The 24,196-nt window shown below is 58.5% G+C and overlaps 2 protein-coding genes across 2 annotated transcripts; both read left to right on the top strand.

Annotated features, from left to right (window-relative positions):
- The first annotated feature begins 1,686 nt into the window (after positions 1-1,686).
- On the top strand, positions 1,687-9,273 carry ERF (ETS2 repressor factor). The gene is made up of 4 exons (XM_027978375.2): positions 1,687-1,839; positions 6,266-6,500; positions 6,882-6,997; positions 7,111-9,273. The coding sequence occupies exons 1-4, from the start codon at positions 1,818-1,820 to the stop codon at positions 8,391-8,393; spliced, it is 1,656 nt and encodes a 551-aa protein (XP_027834176.1). The 5' UTR covers positions 1,687-1,817; the 3' UTR covers positions 8,394-9,273.
- Positions 9,274-13,195: 3,922 nt separating this feature from the next.
- Positions 13,196-22,508, top strand: GSK3A (glycogen synthase kinase 3 alpha). Its single transcript, XM_012095060.4, has 11 exons — positions 13,196-13,606; positions 15,336-15,523; positions 16,820-16,903; positions 17,066-17,176; positions 18,776-18,906; positions 19,001-19,107; positions 20,043-20,140; positions 20,219-20,314; positions 20,673-20,859; positions 21,163-21,255; positions 21,825-22,508. The coding sequence occupies exons 1-11, from the start codon at positions 13,324-13,326 to the stop codon at positions 21,896-21,898; spliced, it is 1,452 nt and encodes a 483-aa protein (XP_011950450.3). The 5' UTR covers positions 13,196-13,323; the 3' UTR covers positions 21,899-22,508.
- Positions 22,509-24,196: the final 1,688 nt, after the last annotated feature.

Here is a 24,196-nt window from a genome sequence, read left to right on the forward strand (position 1 = left end):
TCCTGGCTCTGACAGTTTCTGAGCCTTGCTTCATTAATCTGTAAATGGGGCTAACAATAGGAATTCCCTTCTTTGGGGTTTTGTGAGGCTTCAATGAGAAGATGTCCCGACAACGCTTGGCCCAGCGCCAGGCACATCATGAGCGTTAGCAATTCGGGAGCTGTTATGATAACAATGATGATGGTTATTATTGCTGGACCACACTGCTCCCAGAGGGTTACAATATCCGTGGGGGAGCTGCACTGTCCGTAGGCAAGGTTACATAATTCCCCAAGGGGGTGATGCTTCCTGGGAGGCCCTGGTCTCCCCAGGAAGAGGCCTGAGACTTCTTCTGAGGCACTGCTCAGGGACTGCCCTAAGGCCTCTAGGAACCCACCAAAGGAGGGTGGGCTTGAAGCCCTAAGCACCCAGAACCTAACCCTTCAGGCCTTTCCTCTCTATTCACTTCTCCCTATCTTGGTTTCACTCTCTCTGAGCATCTCCTCCCCAACCCCCTTTCCTCTCTTTTGGTACCTCAGAGTCTTTTCTGAGATTGTTTCTAGGATCAGCCTGTGAATATAACTGCTGTTTGCCCTCTACTGTTGGCCATCTGATCATTGCTGATTTCCTGTTTCCCGAAGCCTCAGGCTCCATCCATTCCTCCCAGCTGCAGAGAACAGACTTAACACATCCCTACGCACTGGCCTTCATCCTTAAGCCCTGCCTTCCTCTCTCCTGGTGACCCCTTAGTGTCCCTGGGGAGCACATTTGTTCAGACTTTGGTCACCCCCTCGCATCCTGGCTCCACCCCCGGAACCCCCCTGCCCTGGAGGTGGAAGTGGGGGTACCTCCGGCGCCAGCGTGTTCCCAAGACAGCTGCAGTCGCAGATGGGGGGGCGGCTCTTGCGTGCTTTCTCTCTGGTCACTTCCTCCCCAGATGGGACTGGGGCTATCTGGAAGGCCAAGACCCTATCCCTGGAGGAGCGGAGGAGGCAGCCGCCTCCCCATTTCCGACACTGGGAAATGCTTCCCACCCATTCCACCCCACCCCTGGACAGCTGCCCCCAGTCAGGCTCAGGGTTGGAGGGGGTGCGCATGGTAAGGCCAGCCTGGGAAATGTGGTCTGGATCATCCTCCGAGGTCTTGACCCGACGCCCCCCCCCCCCCCCCCCCCCCGGCCTCCTGCAGAGAAAGTTCTGCCTCTTCCGAAAAGGTCCATACTCCTCACAAAAGTTTCTGACACTCATCATAAGGTATCCCCCAACCCCTCTTACAGGCTTCCAAAGAAAATGTGGACCCCGCAGTGGGCAGGAGAGGAGGAGGAGGGGCGGCAAGTCGCGGATCCTGAGGACTTAAAGTTATCTTCAGACTTGGAGCCTCAGAGAAAGGTCATGACCCCCAGGACCCCATCCTATCCCAGTCTCTCCTTCTCTCCTCCCCCGTCGCGCGGCCCCTTTAAGCCTAGCGCCGGCCGGTCCTCAGTGGCAGCGCGCCGGCGAGTGTGTGTGTGTGTGTGTGTATGTGTGTGTGTGTGTGTGCGTGCGCGCGCGTGTGTATGTATGTGTGCCTGTGTGTGTCTGTGTGAGTGCGCTGGGAGGGGGCGGGCACAGTGTCTCCATGGCGACGCGGCGGTGACGTCGCCGGCCGGGGGGCGTGGGCGTCCCGGCCCCGGAGTGCGATATTAACCCGGGAGGCGGCGGCGGGGAGGGGAGAGGCTCTGAGAGGCGAGGCCGGGTGAATCGGCGAGGGCGGCCCGACGTGCTCGGGACGGGACGGGGCAGCGCGGGCGCTGGGAGCTGCGGCCCGGAGTCGGGGCGCCTAGCCCCGGGCCCCCCAGCATGAAGACCCCGGCGGACACAGGTGGGGGCGGGGGCAGCACGTGTGGGGGAGACTTGTTGCCCCGGGAAACCAGGCGGAGAAACTTTGGGGGGGCTGAAGGGTTCTGGGGGAGCCCGAGTGTTCCCCAGTTGCGGGGGACCCCCCAAGCACTCGAGACCTGTTGCTTCTTGCGGTGCGAGCGGGGGTGTGCACCGGGCCCCCAATTCCTGGTTCTGGGCGCAGTGGTTGGGTGCTGCGAGTCCTGGTTCTTTCCTTGCCTGGACCCCAAAACCTGGGCTCTCCCTGACACCCGGGATCACGGGGGTGGCTGGGTTCCTCCCAGCCTCTCTGTCACGTTGCACTCCGGGGGCCGGGACGTGTGCGGGGTGTGTGTGGGGGGGCGCTATCCACAGGGCCCGCTATTCCCGGTTCCGCGCTGCACGGTCCGGCCCTTGACCTTCACCGCGATGCGTGCCCCGCACCGGCTTAGAGGGGGATACGGGATGGCCTCTAGGAGGAGGGCGTGAGTGGGGAGCCCGGGACTCGGGGTCCGGGCTGCGCCGCCCCTCCCCCGCCCGTCTCCGCCGGCTCCTCGCTCCCCCGCCCGCGCCGAGTCGCAAAGTTCCAAAGCGCAGCCCGAACGTTCGAAAAAGGAACTTTTTGTTTCCGACCTTAGAACGCGCGGCTTTAAGGTCGCTCCGGAGAGACCTGGGATCCCTCCTCCCTCGCCGCGGGGGACCTGGGGTTGAGGAGGGTGGGGAAGGTGGGGGGGACGCGGAGGCTCCCCCCCCTCGTTCCCCCTCCCTCATCCAGCTCTTCTCTTTCAACCGGCCGTCTCTTCCCTCCGCCCCCCTCTTCCCCGCCAACTTGCTCCTCCTTAAGGGACCAAGGTTCCCCTCCCCCCCCCTTCGGTCGGCGGGCGGGGGGCAGCAGGATTAACCCCCCCTCCCACTCGGACTTTCCCCCTTCCCCTCCCCCGCCGCCCCCGGGCTCTCCAAGGCTGGACTTTGCGCCCGGGCGCGCTGGGGGAGGGGTCCCAGCCGCCCCCTGCCCGTCTACCCCGTCGGAATCCGGCCCGGGGCGGGGACGGGGGAGGGGGAAGGGGGCCGGGCGCCGCTGTTCAAACTTGTTTCCTTCCCCCGGCGGCGGCCGCGGCTACGGCTCCTGTGTGCGGGTGTGTGCCCCGACCGGCCCACCCACCCCGCCCCCCCTCGCTGGGCGGGTGGGGGCGGCTCTTAAAGGGCTCCGAGCCGGGCTCGGGCGCCTGGGGATTGGGGGCCGAGGAGGGGGCTGGGTGTGGGCAGGGGCTCGGAGTGCAGTAGGGTCAGTCACGTGCGTCCCACATACTCTCTGGCTCCTGAAGGCTCCAGGGCCGCTGGGCCTCGGGGGCAGCCGGAGCCTCCCTTCGCCGGAGGAGGGGGCCGAGGGACCGAGACAACCCCGCCTCGTCTTCGCTCCCTGCTATGGGCCTTCGCCTGGTGGGACCGGCTGGGCCGCTCCCCCATCCCAGTCTTGGGGCCGCGCCGTGTGTGGGTTCTCTGGCTGGGGGAAGGGGCGGGAGCCTCTTCTGGCCTCCCGGTGGGTCCATGGGTCCATCTGCCTCCTGGCTGGCCGCTGCGCGCCCCTCCATCCGATCCTCTATCCCGGCCCCACTCTCCTCTGCCGCGGCTGTTTCCCACTTCCTGTTTTCTTCCCGGCCCTGGCGCCACCGAGGGCTGCCTGGAGTGGGGGAGGTGGTGGGGCCCCCCAGGAGGCCGGCGTGTTCTTCCTCTACCACTGCTCCTCCCTTCCGACCCCCATAGTCCTTTTGAAAAAAGTTTGGGCAGTTAAGGTGAATTTGAGGGGTGCCCGAGAATTCTGCACCCCGCGCCCGCCCCCCCACGCCCAGGTTTCCACAGTCTGTCTGGGAGATTCCCTACCCCGCCTGTGTGGGATCCAGGTGTGTCTTCTGGGGCCCCGCCATCCCAGCCCTTCCTGTCTGCTGCCTCTTCTCCACCCTGTCTGGCAGTGTCCTCAGTTTTTCTGTCAGCTGCTCTGTCTCTGCCTCACTGTCCCCCCCGTGCCCCGGAGGTCCTGCATCCCCAGGCTTTCTTGGTGTAGGCCGGGTGGTTCCCTGTTTTAAGCACGTGGACTCATACACAACATACACTCACACATGCTCCCCTTGCCCGTGCCTGGCTCCTGGCTCCAAAGCCTGGGGAACAGAGCCCCATTGAGACACCCTGACGTCACCCCCCATCTTCCTTCTCCCCCCAAAGCTGGGAACAGGCCCTCATGTATGCCGTGTCCGATGAGGAAAGCTGGCTTTGGGGTTGGCCTGGGAAGGCGGAGGGTCCCTGCCATGAGTGGGAGCCAGGGTCCTGGCCCCGGGGTGAGGTTGTTCAGGGAGGGGGCTTAACTAAGGGGGCCTGGGTCAACCCCCAGAATGCAGCCTGAGGCCTTTCCAGAGCCCCCCACCTCCCTTCTGAGTTCCCTTTGTGTTGCATGTAGTCTCTCTCACTCCTTCTCTTCTGCAAAGTTTATTTTTAGCCTCCTGCTCCCCCGCTCCCAGGACTGTCGCTGCACACACGTTGCCTGGTTACCGGGACAAGGAGGCTGGGGCGGGTGGGCTGGGAAGGGTGGCTTTAATTTTGGGGGGAGGGTGGAAATCAGTACACCCTCCCAACCCTAGACTGATGTCTCAGGGGCTTCGGCCCCCGCCCTGAGTCCAAGAGCCAGATTGGGGCTTGTTGGGGGTGGGGGCGGGGGCGTGAAGCTTGGTGCCATGAAGGGAGACAGGAGTTTTTTGGAGAAGGTTGGCGGGTACATGAAGTAGGCGGTCTCTTGGGTTCCCAAGAGCCTCTGGGCCCTGAACAAGACTGTTGGACCTGGTTCTCTAGCAGGGTGAGGATCAAGGGGTGAACACCTGGATTCCCAAGAGAGGGATGGGGCTGTGGATGTTGGGGTCCGTGGAAGGTGCTGTCAGGGGCTGTCACTTGTGAATGGAGCAGGAACTGCTGGTACAGGACCCTGGGTCTGTGACCAGCTGAGGTCATGTGGTCATATCCCTGGAGCCCTGAGGGACTGACTGGAGGCTGGGATTTTTGAATGGGGCAGGGACCAGGTGGGGAATGCTGGCCATCCCAGTCTGCCCAAGGCCAGGGGTCAGGGTTTAGAGTCAGCTCTGATTTAGAGGGAGTGGTCCCTTTGGGACCAGGAGCTGCTGATCCCCAGCGTCCCCATCGGGAAGGCTCCCCTGTTGGATTCCAGACTTGGGTGGGGGCTTTCAGGGAGATTCCATGTTGCCTCAGGTTGGGGTGGTGCTGTCTTCAGCTGGGGTTTGAGCCAGGGCCATGGAAGAAGGCTGGCCCTTGCAGCCTGACTGGGACTTGGGGACCCACCCATCCTTAGCTGTCCACCTTGGCCTTCTCCCTCTAGTGGCACCAGGGCTCCTGTCCTGCCTCCCCCCTTCTTCTCTTCCTCCCTTTTCCCTCCTCCCACCCCTCCATTACCGGCTGCCTTGTGCTGAATTATTGATGGCCCCTGATTACCCGGGGGTTTGGGAAATGACAACAACCGCAGCCCCCCCAACTCCCCCCACTCAGGCTGCCCACCCCCTCTAGGGACATACCAGCCCACCACCAACCTCTACCCAAGGTTAATGCTGGGGGCGGGTAGGTAGGTGGGCAGGGAAAAAGCTGAAGATGAGAAGGCAGAAGGGGGAATGGGTTGCAGCGAGCGATGCCTGTTCAGTGTTGAGGCCCTCCAGCCAGGTTGGGTCCATGTGCCCGGGTCTGGGTAGGGCAGTGCAGCACAGAGGGTCCCGGGCTTGATGGGGGGGCGCTCTCTCAGACAGTCTGGGTTTCACTCTCCAGGGAAGACAGAAGCCTCTGTGTGTGCAAGCGCTGACCTCATCGTCAACCAGCCACCGCACCCCTCCTGGTCCTTTTAAGAAAAAAAAAAAAAAAAACCTTCTCCTCTTGGGGGCCTAGGGTGGGAGTAAGGGCTCCGGTAGGTCTTGGGAGGGAGACAGTGTATGTTCCTAGGAGGGGAACAGAGGAGGTTGGGGGGGGCAGGGGCGTGGTAATGACTGACCCTGAATGGGAGTCAGGGTGGGCTGGGGGTGGCTAGCCCCAGCCTGCCTGGCCACGTGTGCCCCTTCCTGCCCCTCCCCCACTGGCAGCCCTGCCCGTCGGCCTGGCCTGGTGCCTGGCCCCCTGGCACTGGCCCCGGGACCCGCCGCCGACGGTTTCCTGTTTCTCCCGGTGTCGCTGGAGCAGGCTCCAGCTTCCCCTCCCCCCAGCTCCTGTCTAGCCCCCCTCACACACACAGACACGCACTGTCTCCCTCTAACCAGGTCTTGGCTTGGCAGAGGGGAGACGGGTTTCCCCATGGTAAGGGCGGGGATAGGAGGTGGACCCTGGGATGGGCCCCAGGGCCCAGACTCGGCGCCCTGACCCGGGGCTGCTCTCCTGCCTCCTGTCCCCAGGCTTTGCCTTCCCGGACTGGGCCTACAAGCCGGAGTCGTCCCCTGGCTCCAGGCAGATCCAGCTGTGGCACTTTATCCTGGAGCTGCTGCGGAAGGAGGAATACCAGGGCGTCATCGCCTGGCAGGGGGACTACGGGGAGTTCGTCATCAAGGACCCGGACGAGGTGGCTCGGCTCTGGGGGGTCCGCAAGTGCAAGCCCCAGATGAACTATGACAAGCTGAGCCGGGCTCTGCGGTGAGGAGGACAGAGGCCCTGGGGCAGACGTGGACAGCCCCCCCAACACACCAGTTGGGAGCCCCCTGGCCCGTGGGGGTAGGCACTGGGTTTGACTTCTGGCTGTGCCACATGGTAGCTGTGTGACCTCGGGCCAAGTTCTAACCCCTCTGAGCCCACGTGTCACACCAAAGCGAGAACGTGGTCATGGATGTGGCCTGTAGTCTGGCCCCAGAACTAAGGGGAGAGCTGGTCCCCACCCTCTGGACCTTGATTCCTCCCATGTGGCCCACGTTTCTCAGTCACCCTTTGCAAGTAACACTAATACAGGTCAAGGTTTGGGTTCTAGATTCGGGTCCCCTGTGACTGACCCTCTGGTGAACGGTGTTTCTGCACCCCCAGCTATTACTACAACAAACGCATTCTGCACAAGACCAAGGGGAAACGGTTCACCTACAAGTTCAACTTCAACAAACTGGTGCTGGTTAATTACCCTTTCATCGACGTGGGCTTGGCTGGTGAGTACCAGGGCTGGCGGGTACGGCCTTGGAGAGCAGGGTCTACCCGAATGTCCAGGCGAGGCGGAGCGGGTGGGGGGGGGCTTGACATCACGTCTTCCCTCTCCCGTCAGGGGGTGCGGTGCCCCAGAGCGCCCCGCCAGTGCCGACAGGCGGCAGCCACTTCCGCTTTCCTCCGTCGACGCCCTCCGAGGTGCTGTCTCCCACCGAGGACCCCCGCTCACCGCCGGCCTGCTCTTCGTCATCGTCATCCCTCTTCTCGGCCGTGGTGGCCCGGCGCCTGGGCCGGGGCTCGGTCAGTGACTGTAGTGATGGCACGTCAGAGCTCGAAGAGCCCCTGGGAGAGGACCCCCGGGCCCGACCGCCCGGCCCCCCAGAGCTGGGTGCTTTTCGTGGGCCCCCACTGGCCCGCCTGCCCCATGACCCTGGTGTCTTCCGTGTCTACCCCCGGCCCCGGGGTGGCCCTGAGCCCCTCAGCCCTTTCCCCGTGTCGCCTCTAGCCGGGCCTGGCTCCCTGCTGCCCCCGCAGCTCTCCCCGGCTCTACCCATGACCCCGACCCACCTGGCCTACACCCCATCCCCCACGCTGAGCCCCATGTACCCCGGTGGTGGCGGGGGCCCCAGCGGCTCGGGGGGAGGCTCCCACTTCTCCTTCAGCCCCGAGGACATGAAACGGTACCTGCAGGCCCACACCCAAAGCGTCTACAACTACCACCTCAGCCCCCGCGCCTTCCTGCACTACCCCGGGCTGGTGGTGCCACAGCCCCAGCGCCCCGACAAGTGCCCGCTGCCGCCCATGGCCCCCGAGACCCCACCGGTCCCCTCCTCGGCCTCGTCCTCCTCTTCCTCCTCTCCATTCAAGTTTAAGCTCCAGCCGCCCCCCCTGGGACGCCGGCAGCGGGCTGCTGGGGAGAAGGCCCCGGCGGGCGCTGATAAGGGCGGCAGCCTGGCCCTCGGCGGTGCAGGCGGGTTGGCCGAGGGTGCCGGGGTGCTGGCCCCGCCACCGCCACCGCCACCGCAGATCAAGGTGGAACCGATCTCCGAAGGCGAGTCGGAGGAGGTGGAGGTGACTGACATCAGCGACGAGGATGAAGAAGATGGGGAGGTGTTCAAGACGCCTCGTGTGCCGCCTGCACCCCCAAAGCCCGACCCGGGCGAGGTGCCCGGGGTTGCCCAGTGCATGCCTCTCAAGCTGCGCTTTAAACGCCGCTGGAGTGAAGACTGTCGCCTCGAAGGGGGTGGGGGCCCCGCTGGGGGCCTTGAGGATGAGGGTGAGGACAAGAAGGTGCGTGGGGAGGGGCCTGGGGAGGCTGGGGGGCCCCTCACCCCAAGGCGGGTGAGTTCTGACCTCCAGCACGCCACAGCCCAGCTCTCTCTGGAGCATCGAGATTCCTGAGGGCTGTGGGCAGGGGACCCCCATTCCCCCCACCCCCATGCCTCTTTTGCTGCCTTAACCCCCCCATTACCTGGAGGTGAGGGCAGCTTTTTAGGCTCGCTCTGCCTCCTCCTCTTTCCCGTCCCCCATGTTTTGTATAAAACTTTTAATTTTTTTTTTTTTTAATGATGAGGGTGGGTGGGTGCCCAGGGTGGGGGGCCATCCCCTTTCCCTGTGGGTTTCTAAGCTCCGGGCAAAGTGGTGGGGGTGGGAGGGAGGGGGGAGTTAAGGGGGCCACCTCCATTCTGGGGAATTTATATTTGAACTGAGGCTCCGGCCTCAAAGCCCAGGAACTTTTTTATCACAATCGTTTAGGAAGTAAAGCCTGTCTCCCTCCCTGTCCTCTGCCTCTGGTACTTCTCTCCCTGTCTATCCCCGGCTGTCCTCAGCCCCAGTCCTGCCTTCCCCGCCCCTCCAGGGGCCGTGAGTGCCTGGGTTTCTCATAGCCCCACAGGGTTGCAGCAGAGGAGGGAGGGACATTTTATGATGAACCAAAAATTCCGTGTTGGGGGGGGTTGGGGGCGGAGGAGGGTGAGGGGTGCCGCCCATAGGCCACAAATCTCTACAAGTGCCTGCTATCCCTCTCCTGGTCCCCACCCCAGTGCCAGTCCAACCCCTTCACCCCCGAGCTGCTCCTAGGACTTGCCCCATAGGCAGGCGGGTGGGGAAAGGGGTGCCCTGAAACCAAACTGGAAGCCCCCTCTGTCTCCCAGCTGGAGCCCCTGGGGTGGGGGTCTGTGGTCAAGCCTTATTCTGTATTGGGGATGGAGGGTGGGTGGGGAGGGAAGTCGGGGGCTGCTGGAGAATGTATTCAAAACAATAAAAACTTTGGACCTTTGGACGCAGTGATCTGAGTGTTGCACGCAGCCACCTCAGGGCCACATCCTTGGCCCTGAGTGGATCCATGGCCAGAGGGCCTAAGCCCATCTGAATGGGTCAAGTCCAGGCCTGGAAATGAACTGACCTTGGGGGGCACTAAACCTCTGGGCCTGGTGGTGAAGGTCTTGGGCATTCTCTGGCCCTCCTCTGGGGATCCACTCTTCCTGGGAGCACTTTTCGGCTCTTCAGTGCCAGGCCATGGCCCTTGTTCTTCTGCCTGAAATGCCTCTCTTCTCTGTGAAGTACTGTTCATTCCTCCAGGCTCTGGTGAAGGCCTGGTGCTCCTTCTGCACTACCTTTGGTGTCCTCTCACATATCAACTCTTAGAGGTGCTTATGAGTTCATCTGGTAGTCCTTTGGTGACAGGCTTGCAGTGTCTTGCAATGTAGATCTTTCAAGGCACTTTAGTGATCTTCCCATCAACCCATGGGAGCACTCTACTAGTAAATTAAGAAGAGACTGGCTTAATTGCAGTTGCTGTTCACCTACTGTGTGCCAGGTACTTAGGAGCTGGAGTTCTTTATCTCCAAGGTGGGAGCTAGCGGCTCACTTAAATGACTTGCCTAAGGCCTTAAGCCCAGCTGGGACTTTAATGAAGTCTGTCTCTGAAATACATGTTCTTTCAACAACTTAGTTCTAAAGCCAGGATGGTTGATTCTAGACCAGGATCTCAAGTTCCTAAGATCTGAGAGGAGAGGTCATAAAGCCAGAAGCCCAAGTTGGAGAGCTTGAATCAGAGATGAAAGAATCAGGAGGAGGTATCCAAGCTGGAGGTGCTTTGAGACAGCACAAGCCATCCAGTGCAGGTGAGGTGCCTGAGGCCCAGAGAGGGAAAGGAATTTTCCAAAGGCCACACAGCTGCTAAGATAATTGAGGGCCCTGGTCTTGCATGGCTTCACCATGAAACCCCACCCTATGCAACTCGGGGGGAAGGAACTGGAAAATCCTACCCACTCATTTCATCCTCATTTCAAGCCAGCCCTGGGTGGGTGGTCCCTGATGATGCCCGTTGGCAGTGAAGAAAGGATCCAGGGCTGGGGTACTGTGAGGCTCCCGTGGAGGCCTGCAGGCAACTGCTCCCTCTCCTGGGTGATGTAAGTCACTCCCTTGGGGTGGGGGCCACTGGGCTATTTCTGGAAGTAGGGATGAGGCGTGTCTCCTGGCAACATGGATGCAGCTAAGTTGGTGGTGGTGTGATGGAGAGAGGGGGATGTCATCACTGAGGTAGGAGGGAGGACCCTGACTAGTGGTCTCAGCACCTGATTCTAGTGCCTTCAGAGCACCTCTAAACCGGATCTACCATGGAGTCAAAGGTGCTCAGCTCCAGAACCCCTCTCCAGATCAGATCACAGCGCAGCCAGATTTCTTTCCCCAAATTCTGGCTGAGTGGGATGTCACACGTGGCCTCTGGTCTTGAAAACTCCAGCAGCTCCTCTCATCTTTAAAGTGGCCCATCTAAATCTATTCAGTTTCTGCAAGATCATACCCTTGCTCCCTTCCACATCTTTCAGGATCTCTGATACCAAGTAAAAGCTCTTTATAGATCTCAAGACACTTCCATCAATTAATTCATATTGTCAGAGACCCTCTCCTTACCTATAATCCCCAGCACTCCCTCAGTCCCCAGAAATTCCTTTCTTAGGCTTCTCAACCATCCCTCACTTCTTCAGGTCCCTCAGAAATACCCTCAGTCACCATCAGTTTCTCACAGTCTCCCACAGATCTTTTACAGACACCTCAAGTCCTTTCTGACTTCACTCCTCTCCAGGAAGACCATTTTACCTCTTCACACCTCTGAGCATCTCTAGACACCCAGAGGTCCCTCATAGCCACTTACAAACCGCTCTAGCACCCCTCAACAAACGTTCTCATCTCGTACAGACATTCGGATAAGATTCCTTCAGACTGACTCCCTCAGACTCCCACGGACCCCCATATCCTCTGGCGGTTGCACACGTGCGGCCCACTCCGCACTTCCCACGGGTTCTGGCCGTTAAGTAACCGCCACTATTCCGCCCTGTTCTCCTGCCCTTGTAAGCCTTCTTGGTCCAGGTTAGAATTCCCCAGGATTTGGGGTTTGAGTCAGATTTTTGCTTTTGGACTCCGAGCCGCCGTCAGAGGGCAGCAGGAACTGTTTGACTGAGGGATTACTACAACTCCCAGAAGCACCCGCTCTGGACTATGCAGTGATGTAGCCGAATTCATTGCGAAGAGAGCGGAAGTGTGACTGTGCTTTGCCTTCTGGTTAATGTAGTACGAAAGGCTTCAGAGTTACTATCCGTCCTGCCCCAGGAGTCCGCTGGGAATTGCACTCAACTACAGCTTGGACGAGACTTTTTTCAAAGGGCAGGGCAATTAGAGTGATCACAGGATCTGATTAAAGTGAAGCCTAGAACTCCATTTCCCGTCATTCCACGAGGCAGGAGAAGAGGGTGACTTCATTTCAGTTACAAATACTTCCGGAACACACAGACGACACATTCACATGAACTCTTATTTCCCAGCACACACTCACACGAGCTCTGTATACACACACACACACACACTCAAACGAACTCCGTTTCCCAGCGCGCTTTGGACTGCCGTCCTTCCGGGTATTAATCGATAAGTGGTGGCAACATAATGCGAGCACAAAACGCGAGGCTACTCCTAGCAGCTGGCTTCCTTCTTTTGGGCCTTCCAGCATCCTGTAATTTAGGAAGCCTGCGGATTCAAAGAGCTTAATGGGATGTTCAAGATAAATTGTGTTTTCATTTTTTTCAACCTTCAGTTCAGCCTCCAGGTGCAACGTACATTGTTAGGAAAAGCTAGACAATATCCGAAGACTGTATTGTCTTGAAAATCCACCGGAAACTTTGTTTCCTAAATCGTTGGCGGGGAGGGTTTTCCTTCCGGATTTGTGGAAACTTGGGAGTGTTTGCACTCCATTTTCCAGTAGTCCCTGATTGACTTCGGCTCTTTCTTGGGACCTGGCATCAGGAGAGGAGGCGTTGAAACTTTCCGCAGTCTCTTTTAGGCGACTGCCTTTCCCCTTTCGCTCACGCTCTTTCCGGCAAACCTCAGCTGTCTTCTCACAAAGGGTCGGGATCCGGTCTGGACTATTCCCCAGCATGCTTCAGGATTACGGTGGACCCCGCCCCCTCAGTCAATGGTAAGGCCGCCTTGAACTCCATTTCCCAGAAGACACAAGGCTCGCTGTAGCAACTACCCTGAAGCCTCGGTGTTGACTACATTTCCCAGCAGGGATTGCGGCCTAGCGAACGAGGGTGGAGGAATGCTCTGCCTCTCCATTTCCTAGCCTATCTCCGGAACTGCAATATCCACTTGGAGCTTAGGAATCACATGGGACTCCATTTCCCGGCGTGCTTTGGAAGTAGCTTTATACCCGCAATGCGGTGAGGGCGTGGCGACGACTACATTTCCCGGCTTGCCTCACAGCCCGATAGCGGCGGGTCCACCGACTCCGACTCAATTTCCCAGAGTGCACTTGGCACCAGTCGACATACAACCAATAAATTAAGTGAGCGATTGGACTCCGTTTCCCGGAGTGCATCGGACCTATACAGCTCACTGACGGAGTTGCCTGAGACTACATTTCTGAGGCACACCTAGGGACGCGCGGTTGCCGCAATGGAGTGAGTGTGCGACTCTGACTCTGCTTCAGAAAGTGCTTCAGAGTCCGTTGTGGGCAATTGTCCAACTTATTGCCCGGGACTCTATTTTCCGAGGTGCAGCGAGACTCATCATCGCCGCAGCCATCTCTGAGGTCTTTGTGGACTCCATTTCCCAGCGTGCCACGCGGCTCTCTGTGAGGGCCTAGAGCGGCGACGGCGTCGCGTAGGGCCGGCGGACTGCATCTCCCAGCGTGCCCCGCGGCGGGCGCTGGGCCGGAGCCGGAGCCCGAGCGGCGCGGCCTGGAAGAGGCCGGAGCCCGGGGGAGGCGGCGGCGGCGGCAGCGGCGGGGGCAGCCCGGGCAGCCCGAGCCCCGCGGCCTGGGCCTGCGCTCGGCGCCATGAGCGGTGGCGCGCCTTCGGGCGGCGGCCCTGGGGGCTCGGGCCGGGCGCGGACCAGCTCGTTCGCGGAGCCAGGCGGCGGAGGCGGCGGCGGCGGCGGCGGCCCGGGGGGTTCGGCCTCTGGCCCAGGCGGCAGCGGCGGCGGGAAGACGTCAGTCGGAGCCATGGGCGGAGGCGTGGGGGCCTCGAGCTCCGGGGGTGGCCCCAGCGGCAGCGGCGGAGGAGGCAGCGGCGGCCCCGGCGCGGGCACCAGCTTCCCGCCGCCCGGAGTGAAGCTGGGCCGTGAGTACTAGCGGTGCCCGTGGCGGGTGGAGATCGGATCCCTGAAGCCACTCAGACGTCGATCAGGTTCTTCTTTATGCTCAGGGAGGAGCTCGAGGTCACTGTGCCTTCCCAAACTGGGATCTGAGATCTACCCCCTCCCGGAGAGAGGGATTCGGGGGGGTTGCCATCACTTGGAGTGTAGAATTAGAATTAGTAATCCTCCAAAAGACAGGGTCACAGGTTCTTGTTCTTCCAGTCCCGAAGTCTTGGGTCCGTGAACCTTAAAAACAGGAATCTGATGTTGCTATCCATTCGAGAACAGATCAGGGGTCATTGTCGCTTGCAAATGGGGCTCAAGGGTTATTGTTTCTCAAGAGAACACGAATAAGATCACCACCACCCAGAGAAGGGATCTGAATTTGCTCCCCTTTAGAGCATGGGGATTTGAGTATCACTTAGAAGCAGGGATTTGGGCTTGCTGTGGCCTCAAAGCCAGGGCTTTCCAAATCTGATATCCAGATTCCCTTTTAAAACACTATCTGCCCATAATATGTAGAATTGTACACCCAATGGTGGAAATTAATGATTCCTGCTTCTTGAGGACAGATTGGAAGTCAGCATACCTTTCAGACCAAGTTCATAGTCACTAATATTCAAGAAAAGATGTCTTTCTTGAAGGGTTTCCTTTCACAGAAAACGCAATGGGGGCAGGGGCGGTTACCAGTCCCTCCCCTAGAATAAGGATGTGAAGTTATACCCATTTCATTATTCTGATGTATGATGTCATTGACTCTGGATAAATAGCTATATAGGATCCTCTCCCTCACTGGCCCCTCTGAATGGATCTGATTCATCACTGACTTCTTTTCTTTGGGGAACCTTTCACCAGTTACCGCAAGAAGAGGGATCCCTGTCCTCCAAGAATGCCACCAACTTTTGCTGCCATCGCAGAATGTTTTGGGAATTTCCTTTAAAGGACTGAGGCTAGGATAAACCCTTGATGATAGAGATCAGGTTCACCATTCTCACTATTAAGTGTTCGTCCATTAGGGACCAGTTACATACACGATGGGGTCTGGGGCTCTGAACCTCACAGGTGAGGTCAGGCCAGTGCTTTTTTCTAGCCCCAGAGTATTTGGGTAAGAGCTAATTGTCTCCCAAAAGTGAGAGTTAGGGCGCTGGCACTCCCTACGGGAAGAGTCATCCTTTTCTGTCACCAGAAACCAGTGGTGAAGTTACCAGCTGCACTTAGGGAGGACTTAAGAGATCACTGTCCCCCAAGTTGTGGGAAAGGTTAGGGCTTTACTGACATAGAAGTACCTCAGGGTTCCTGCTCTCAAGTGGAAGAGGTTAGGTCAGGCTCTCCCTAGAGAGGAGGGAGCAGAAGGCAGTTAGCTCTCATCATGGATGGATTCAACATCTGGGAGTGGTGGTGCCTCCTCACATCAGGAGGGACCAGTAATTTGCTGCTCACCAGAAGTGGAAATTAGAGGTTACCAACCCTGGCACAGCAAGAGGTTTTATGTGTCAGTATTCTCCCCTGTGGAGGAGTCAGGATTTGGGGTTCCCTGAAGGGAAGAGGGGGAAAGGAGACATCTAGGAGCCACCTTTGAAGATGGGGGAGGGACAAAGACCGTCCCCCGCCCATAAGCTTCCTGTAGAGACTCCCTGCCCTCTCACAGCCCCAGGATGGGGTGGTGGCCCGAGGGAAAAGGTCAGTAGATTGTGTGTTCCCTTTGCTCCCCAGGTGACAGTGGGAAGGTAACCACAGTGGTAGCCACTCTAGGCCAAGGCCCGGAGCGCTCCCAGGAGGTGGCTTACACAGACATCAAAGTGATTGGCAGTGGCTCATTTGGGGTCGTGTACCAGGCACGGCTGGCAGACACCAGGGAATTGGTGGCCATCAAGAAGGTTCTCCAGGACAAGAGGTTCAAGGTAGCTTGCGGGGAACGGGGATCAGGAGGTTTGACTGCACATGACTGGTGGGGGAACTCCAGCAAGAGTGCTGGACTTGGGTTTGTACAGGGGGTCTGAGCATGGGCCAGAGGAGAAGAGAGTGAGCTGTGTGGGGATGTGGATTCCAGGAGAACCCAGAGCTGACTTTTATTGGGCTCTTGTTCTTCGTAAGTGCTTTGTAGGCGAGTTTAACAGCGCAAAGATTCTCTGAGGGTAGGTGCTGTTGTTACTCCTATTCTAAGCAAGCAGAAGCTGGAAACTGAGATTCAGATAAGAGAATTGCACAAGGTCAAGTCTAGAATCTGATTCCCAAGCACTTCACCTTAACCACTGAGTTACTCTGCTACCCAGAAGAGAAAGGAAGCTGGTGGGGCTAATTCTGTCTGCGAAGGTCAGGCTCTGCCCCCAGGGTCTGGCACTTGCTGGGAGAAATCCCGCCTGTGCTGCAGATGCCTGGGTGTGGGGCCCAGGCACCCCTGAGGAAGGGGTCCTTTTCCTCATTCATATATAGTGCCCTGTGAGCTGGTAGAGGCCCTTTGGATCCTGTATAGTCGGGACGTAGGAGAAACTGAGCCTGGGCTGAAGAAACCAGGTCAGAGTTTAGGTCTCGGGCAGTGAGGACTCTCAGGGGCAGGTCTTCCTCCAGGGCGCCGGTCAGAATTTGATTATAGGTAAGTCCCGAAAGTGAGAGGAGTCTGAGGATGGGGGCCTCTGAGGCCCCAGGGGGGAACAGGAGAGGCAAGAGCGCTAAGACTGGTCTTGTGGGAAGAGGCTGAGGCTGGATCTCTACTGGGAAGGTGAGGATGAGAAGCCTGGAGGCCAGGACTCGGGATCCGAGCGCCCAGATGCCTTCCGTGAAAGCATGGAGCGGCGTGGGGACTAGGGGCATCTGGATGACCCCTCCCTGTCTAGTGTTGCTCTTGCCAGGCAGGGAAGTGGGCCTCATGTGGCCACATCATGTGATTTTCAAGAGAAGCTGAAAAACTTAGATTTACATGTGAAGTCATTTGCTTTGTAAATCTGAGCAAAAAATCAAACATTTTTAAGAAGTAGGCTGCAAGAAGCACATGTAAGTGATCTGACTTTAGTTGTGTGTGAGGGGAGCTAGGGGTGAGGAATTAGGGGCTGCTCCATATGGGGCCTTGGAGCTAACGCACGGAGTGGCTGCTTGGCCCTGCCGGCAGGAATGGGAGTAGAGCTGTGGTGAGGGGTGCTCGGGAGGGGAGGCGGGGAGAGTGGCTTGTCTACTGAGGCTCTCTTCCCTTGCCCCCCAAGAACCGAGAGCTGCAGATTATGCGTAAGCTGGACCACTGCAATATCGTGAGGCTGAGATACTTTTTCTACTCCAGTGGGGAGAAGGTGAGACCTGGGTGTGGGGATTCCTCCTCCGCTTGGGCTCCACCCATCTGCCTGCCTTTCTCATGGCTGCTCGTCTCTTCCCTTGTTATTCCCCACACCTTCCTCCCCCTCTTCCTTGCCCATTTCTCATGATGCCTCACACCTCTCCTTTGCTCTCTGCAGAAAGATGAGCTTTACCTAAACCTGGTGCTGGAATACGTGCCCGAGACAGTGTACCGGGTGGCCCGCCATTTTACCAAGGCCAAGTTGAACATCCCTATCATCTATGTCAAGGTAGGCAGGCTGGCGGGCTGCGGGGGTCCCACCCACCAAGTCAGGCGCTCCAGACAGACTCTCCCGTCATTTCCAAGTTTACGTTGGTCTCTAGAGGCCTCACGTGCCTTGCCCTTGTCCCTACATCCCCAGAGATGGAGCTCCCCAAAGGCAGGGCATCCCAGGCCGAGGCCTGATGCAGTCAGGGAGGCAGGCTGACCAGGGCTGGGGAGGCTGCACGTTACCGGCTCGTGTCCACCCCAGGAGCCCACCGGCACCAAGCGATGTTGGTGCGGTCAGCTCAGAATCGAGGTGGGGACTTAGAATGCAGAGGCACAATGAGGTCAGAGGCCTGGCCCGTGGAGCCCTGGCAGAGGGGGATGGGAAGGAGGCAGGGTTGGAGGAAACTTAGTGTCCATGGCACCAGGGACTCAGGCATCTTCATGGCCTGCGGAGGCTCATTCCCCTGGTGCTGTGCCCTGTGTGTTACTGTCCCTAAGGACGGATTTGAGTGAGTGACTGGGTGAGTGGGCGGGCTTCGGGATGCTGTGGAGGACAGGACCCGAGCAGCCAGCTGCACGGCGGGAGGAGGGTGGGCTCGCATTTGCGGAGGTTGCATGGGCCGACTTTCCTCCCATTGACTTTAAGGATCCCAGGCCTAGGGGGGTGCTGTGGGACTGCACCTTCTGGGGGGGGCGGGTGGTGGTGATCTGGTCTGTGGACTGTGTCCTGGACCCAGCACTGAGCAGCTCTAGGGGTCCCACTGACTGCGACGCAGACTGCTCCAGAAGAGCTCTCAGTTTAGCAGGGTAGACAGGCGTCATCACAGAGAACTATAAAACTACCAACATTGGCTGACCCGGAAGAAGCACAGGGATTCTGCAAAGAGGAGGCCCCTAGCCCTGCCTGCTTTGGGAGTGAGAAGGATTGAGGAAGGCTTCTGGGAGGAGACTGGGCACAGGGCAAGAAGTTGGCATCTCTGGCCACAGGCACTGGGAACAGAGGAGGCGGTGCCCAGGAGGCGGGCCTGAGCAGTTACACATGCCGGGCAATGGACGAAGCCCTGGGGCCCCAGGGCCCCAGGAGCAATGGAAACACTGAGATCCCTGCTCTTGGCACTTAACGTCCTAGTCAGTAGGAAAGAGAATAGCAGAAAAATCCAGGTGGAGAGGGGCTGGCCTGAGGGTGGTTTTGACTGCTGAGTGAAGGAGGCTGAGCCCTTCCTACAGCCAGTGGGTTCCTTGGTGAGGCTCCCCAGCCTGCTTTAAAACAAGGCCTTCCTGATGTACCTGTCTTGTCCATCAGGCTTCTGCCGAAGTGTGTGTTTGAAGCAGTGGTTTCCAAAGTGTGGACCGGCACCAGCACTACGGGGCTGGTTGCAGAGCTTTATCCTGATCTACCGAATCAGAACCTCTGGGAGTGGGCCCTGCAGTCCTTGTTTTAACATGGCCTCCACGTGATTCTGGTGCTCACCAAAGCTTGAGAACCAAGGGGCAGCGGAAGTGTTTTCAAGACAGGGAGAGTGGGCCCGGAAGGGCTCTGCAGGCCGAGATGGTGGAGCAGGGGTGTGCTCTGCGGGGAGAGCTGGGCTGGAGTTCTGCTATCCCCTGCCCACCCCAGGTGTACATGTACCAGCTCTTCCGGAGCTTGGCCTACATCCACTCCCAGGGCGTGTGTCACCGCGACATCAAGCCCCAGAACCTGCTGGTGGATCCCGACACTGCTGTCCTCAAGCTCTGCGATTTTGGCAGGTGAGCCTCACCTGGGGTGGGCTGGGTGGCTGAAGGGGCGAGGAGGGATCCCGACCCTTGGCCTGTGTTGACTCCTGCCCATATCTTCCTACAGCGCAAAACAGTTGGTCCGCGGGGAGCCCAATGTCTCCTACATCTGTTCTCGCTACTACCGGGCCCCAGAGCTGATCTTCGGAGCCACCGATTACACCTCATCCATCGGTCAGACTTGGCGGGGGGGAGGGGGGGGTAGCAGTCATGGCAGTTTTTGAGGTCCTTCTGTGTGTCTGCCAGGCTCGGTGATAAAGCGTAACACTGTTCCTTTAGCTGGTCCTCACAAATTCAGGAAGGTGACGCTGTCACCTGTCTAAGCTTTAAGTCTAAAGCTTAGAGTGGTGAGGTCACCTGCCCACAGTCAGGTGGGACTGGGCAGGGCTGGGCTTTGAAAGCAGACCTGACTCCAGAGTCCATAGAGCCCTGGAACCTCCCAGGAAGTCCTTTCTCCTCAGTCAGCAGGAGGGGCTGACAGTGACCTTGGGGGAATCGGGAGGTGAAAGGCTTTGCCACCATGAAGGTGTGACCTGTTCACAGGGCCTCGATGTCCTTCCCTGTTGCTGGGGGTGAGAGTGCCAACTTCCAGGCATGAGGAGAGGGTGTGAAAGTGTTCGGAAGAGAAAGTTCATCAGCTTTGCAAGGAAACGTCATGGTCCCTAGGTGTGAACTTGTGCTGTGGGGGTCAAGGTACAGGACTGGAAGGGGTGACTAACCAGGCCACGGCTATTTCCAAGTGCAAGAGAGAGGCCAGAAGTGAGTAAGGCAGCTCATTTAATGCTTTCCCTTCCTGAGGCCCAGAGAACACAGCTGTCTGTTCTGGGCCTGTTGATGTGTCCTCTGAGGCTGCAGAGAAAAGGCTTACTGGGATCAGAGTGGAGAGAGGCGATGGAATCCTCTAGATTGGAGAGTACAGCGTAGTCAGGCAGACTTGGAGGTTCAGAGTCAGGCTTCTGTGTTCCTATACTGTGTGACCTTGTGCAAGGTCCTTTCTCACTGAGCCAAGAAAATGGGGCTCTTGGCATCTCTCAGGGTGATCATGAAGGATAGAAATGGTTGCCCGGGGATGGGCATGGTAGCTCTGACCCTCCCCTGTTCCTCTTCAGATGTGTGGTCGGCTGGCTGTGTACTGGCTGAGCTCCTCTTGGGCCAGCCCATCTTCCCTGGGGACAGTGGGGTGGACCAGCTGGTGGAGATCATCAAGGTGAGGGCAGGGCCAGGGCGGGCAGGGACTGGGCTCAGGGCCAAGGACCTTGGCTCAGACCCCTTCCTTTCCCTACAGGTGCTGGGAACACCAAGCCGGGAACAGATTCGCGAGATGAACCCCAACTACACGGAGTTCAAGTTCCCCCAGATTAAAGCTCACCCCTGGACAAAGGTGGGGCAGGATTCGGGGTTCAGGCAGCGTGGCTGAGGTCCCCACTGGAGGCCAACTGGTCTGGGGACCTGGCTATAGTCATGGCTCAGTAGGGGGTCAGTTGACTTTGATCACATGGCAAAGTTTAAAGCTGAGAACCCCCAGTAAATCCCAGAGGCATGATTTCAGATGGGGAGACGGGCTCACAGCACAGCAGGGGCCAAACAGTCATGGGACCCGAGCGGGTTGCTTATCTGATACAAGCTCACCTCCCCTCAAGAGGCTGCGTGTCAGTTTCCTCATCTGGAAAGCGGGGTTGTGGGGGCAAGCAGGAGCACTCCCGTGCCCAGGGCCTCAGCCATCTCCTCTGCACCCCCAGGTGTTCAAATCGCGGACGCCGCCCGAGGCCATCGCGCTCTGTTCCAGCCTGCTGGAGTACACCCCCTCCTCGAGGCTCTCGCCGCTGGAAGCCTGCGCGCACAGCTTCTTCGATGAACTGCGATGTCCTGGAACCCAGCTCCCCAACAACCGCCCGCTCCCCCCCCTCTTCAATTTCAGTCCTGGTGGTGAGAGCCCAGCCTGGGATCTGGGGTGCTGGAGGGGCAGCCGGAGACAGTGAAGAGCTTGGTGTGGAAGACCGGAGAGCTGAGGGTGGGCTGCAAGGCAGTCCTGGGGCTCAGGAAATAAACCCCTGAGGCAGGGACACCCCAACCCACCTCATCTGCACTCTGCAATCTCCCGTGTTAGGCTCCTTCCAGTTTTAAAGTGTTCGGTGGCTACATCTATCCTTATCTGGTGCCCCTTTCTAACCAGGACTGGGTCGCCAGGTGCCCTGTCCCTTGACTAGACATGTCCATTCCTGTCTCTAGAACTCACCATCCAACCATCTCTCAATGCCATCCTCATCCCTCCTCACTTGAGGTCCCCGGCGGGCACTGCCTCCCTCACCCCATCCTCACAAGGTAAGTTGGAGACCATCTCTTGTGCAGTAAAGCTGCATTTCTCAGTGTATGGGGGAGGGGGCAGTTGTTTGCACAGCACCCCCAGTTTACTGCAGAAATTGTTGACAGGATGTTTCCCATGTGAATGGCCATCTTTGTAAGGCATTATCGCCTGTATTTTGTGTTCAGATGCAGACTGGAAAACGAAAGAGATACATTTGGCCTGCACAAACAGTTAGATTTGTTCCTCCCATTGAAAAGTGAGATCTATTTTATGTGCAGATCCAGATTTCCTGTTTCTCTCGGGGAAGAAATCAGACTGGCAGCAGTGGGCCTGCCTCTGCTCAGGGCGGTCCTGCCAGCTGGAGCTGAGGTCCAGCTGCCCCCTGTGCTAGGGGGGCTGTGCTCCCTTGTGAGTCACTTAGTGACCAACCTGGCCCTTTGGCGTCTGAGTTTGAAACCCTCGACCTAAAGAGACAGCTTTCGGTTTCTAATGTAGCATCTCACACCAGCTTCCTGCCTTGGGGTGGCGGGGTGGGGGTGGGGGTCCAACAGGCCCAGGTTAACCATCTGCTCCTTCCCCCGCTCAGCTTTAAGTGAGGCTCAGACCAGCTCGGACTGGCAGTCGACCGATACCACAGCCACCCTCACTAACTCTTCCTGAGGGCGCCACCGACTACCCTTCCATCTGGGAGCCCTGTGTGGGGCTGGGAAGGGGGGCCATAGCCCACCAAGCTCCTGCCCTGACTGGGCCCCTAGACCAGAGGGCAGAGGTAAACAAGTCCCCACCCCACCCCCCCAGTCCCTCCCTCACCAGCCTCACCCCTGCGGTGGGCTTTTTAAGAGGATTTTAACTGGTTGTGGGGAGGGAAGAGAAGGAAAGACAAGGGATGGGGGGCATGAGGACCTTCCACCCCCTCAGCCTCCCACCCTCCCCCCAGGTCTCCACCTCCTCCAACCCCCTCCCCTACTGTGTCCCTTGTAAATAGAACCAGACCAGCCCCTCTCCTCCTCTTCCCCCCCTCACCCCCCGGGTGTAAATAGATTGTTATAATTTTTTTCTTAAAGAAAATGTCGATTCGCACCGTCCAACCTGGCCCCTTCCCCTTCTACAGCTGTGTCCCTGCTCCTGTCCTCTGTCCCTAAGGCCTCCTCCCTCCTCTCCCGACCCTGGAGGGCAGGGGCAGTGGGGGAGCTCCTGATGTCTTAGTTTTCACAGTAAGGTTTGCCTGTGTACAGACCTCCGTTCAATAAATTATTGGCATGAAAACCTGCTTCCTGTCTAGACACCTGTTTTCACAGAGGTGAGGGAGGGCCTGCGGCAGGGTGGGCTGGGACAGTGGGCTGCGTCTCAGGCAGGGGAGCAGGGTGGAGTGAACCCAGGCGGGCCCAGGCCTCCTGTGCCTCAGCTCCGTGCACGTGGTGAGCGGCCTCTGGGTTACCCACTGCAGCACACATCATCTGCTTCCACTTAGGGAGGGAAGTACCGTCATTCCCAGGTGACTGGTGAAAGAGCTGGCCATCAGATAAGTCAGGGCCACAGAACATAAGTAGCAGAGTCAAAGTTTGAATAAAGGGCTCCCTATATCATAGCCTGAGCCACCTGCCGCTTAAGGGGGACACAGAATGATGAGGGGGGTCACTTGGGCCAAAACAACCTTGATACAGACTCTTGGTGGGCATGGATGGGGCAGAGGAGCCGTTTCCAAACCCTAGCAGACAGCCCCAAGCCTTCATTGCTGTCTTAAACAGGACCCTACTGTGCCCACCTCTAGGGATGGTGGAAAGTGACAACTCTGGGAAGGTTGTTGCAGAGGGCCGGATTTTTCTCCTTGCTTTGTAAACATGCTGGGGCCAGATGGTGGGGCTGTGGCAGAGCGAAATGGCATCTCCTCCACATGGTGCCAATGGCAGTGAAGGCAAGAGGCCCTACAAGTAAAAGGGGGCCTGGAGAGGAGCAACTGAACTATCCAGTACTGGACTCCATTTGTGAAATGGGAGAGTTCTGAACATACCCCTGAGGGTGTTCAGGGACTGTTCCTATGGTATCTGGGCTCTGCTATCTCATGAGGTGAGCCCTAGGGCATCTGTATACTGACGGCCCAGAGCAAACCCTGCCCCTCCCTGCTCAGCACCATCAGCTGTCACCTTGTTCGTAGGATGAACACCGAGAGCAGGTGGACTGGATGAGGGAAGGCAGGCTCTGGATGAGGGGCTGACCTTGGGTTCCTGGGGAACCCTGCCTGCTGCTCACACTAGTGGGCCATGAGGTTCCCAAGGGTGTCCCTACACCCACCTCCCTGGCCTCTGTCCAGGTCTGGCCCCATCCTCTCCTTCCCAGCCCATCTTCAGCTTCCTCCTTGCCCCACCCTGATGGATGCCAAAGAGCCCCCCTAACCCCACAGAGAACCCTTACTCCATCCCATCCCCTGCACTTCCCTAACTTCTGAGGCTGGCTTTCAAGGCCTTCCCAGGTCTAGACTTCCCCCAACCCCCTACCTCATCACCCCTTCCTTTGGGCAGCCTCCCTTCCAGACACCTCAGCCACAGCCTGTCCTGCCGTACATGTCCGAGCACCTTGGTTTAGAGGCCCGAGAGGAGCCTGCCCCATGGGCCTGCCACAAGTGATCTGCTTTCATCTGGAGAGCAAAGGACTGTCAGCCCGACATAACCTCAGAAAACAGGGATTCCTTCCTGCTCCTGAGACCTTTTTCTCTTTCCTGGCCCCTTAAGCCCAGTTCCTTTCCCTGCAGTCACACTGACTCCTCTGAGCCGCTGCCTCCTGTGCTGGTTTTAGGTCACACTCAGCACCACTGGTTACAGATGCGGGCTGAAAGCACCACCTGGACTCAAATGCCGGCTGACGCCTCTGCCCAGCTGAGACCTTGGATGAATCTGTCCCTGTTTTCTTGGGATAATACTGAGATGGCCTCACAGGCCTGCTGGGATCACATACACGCAC

The sequence above is a fragment of the Ovis aries genome, chromosome 14, assembly GCF_016772045.2.
Source record: "Ovis aries strain OAR_USU_Benz2616 breed Rambouillet chromosome 14, ARS-UI_Ramb_v3.0, whole genome shotgun sequence".
Lineage (NCBI taxonomy): Eukaryota > Metazoa > Chordata > Mammalia > Artiodactyla > Bovidae > Ovis > Ovis aries.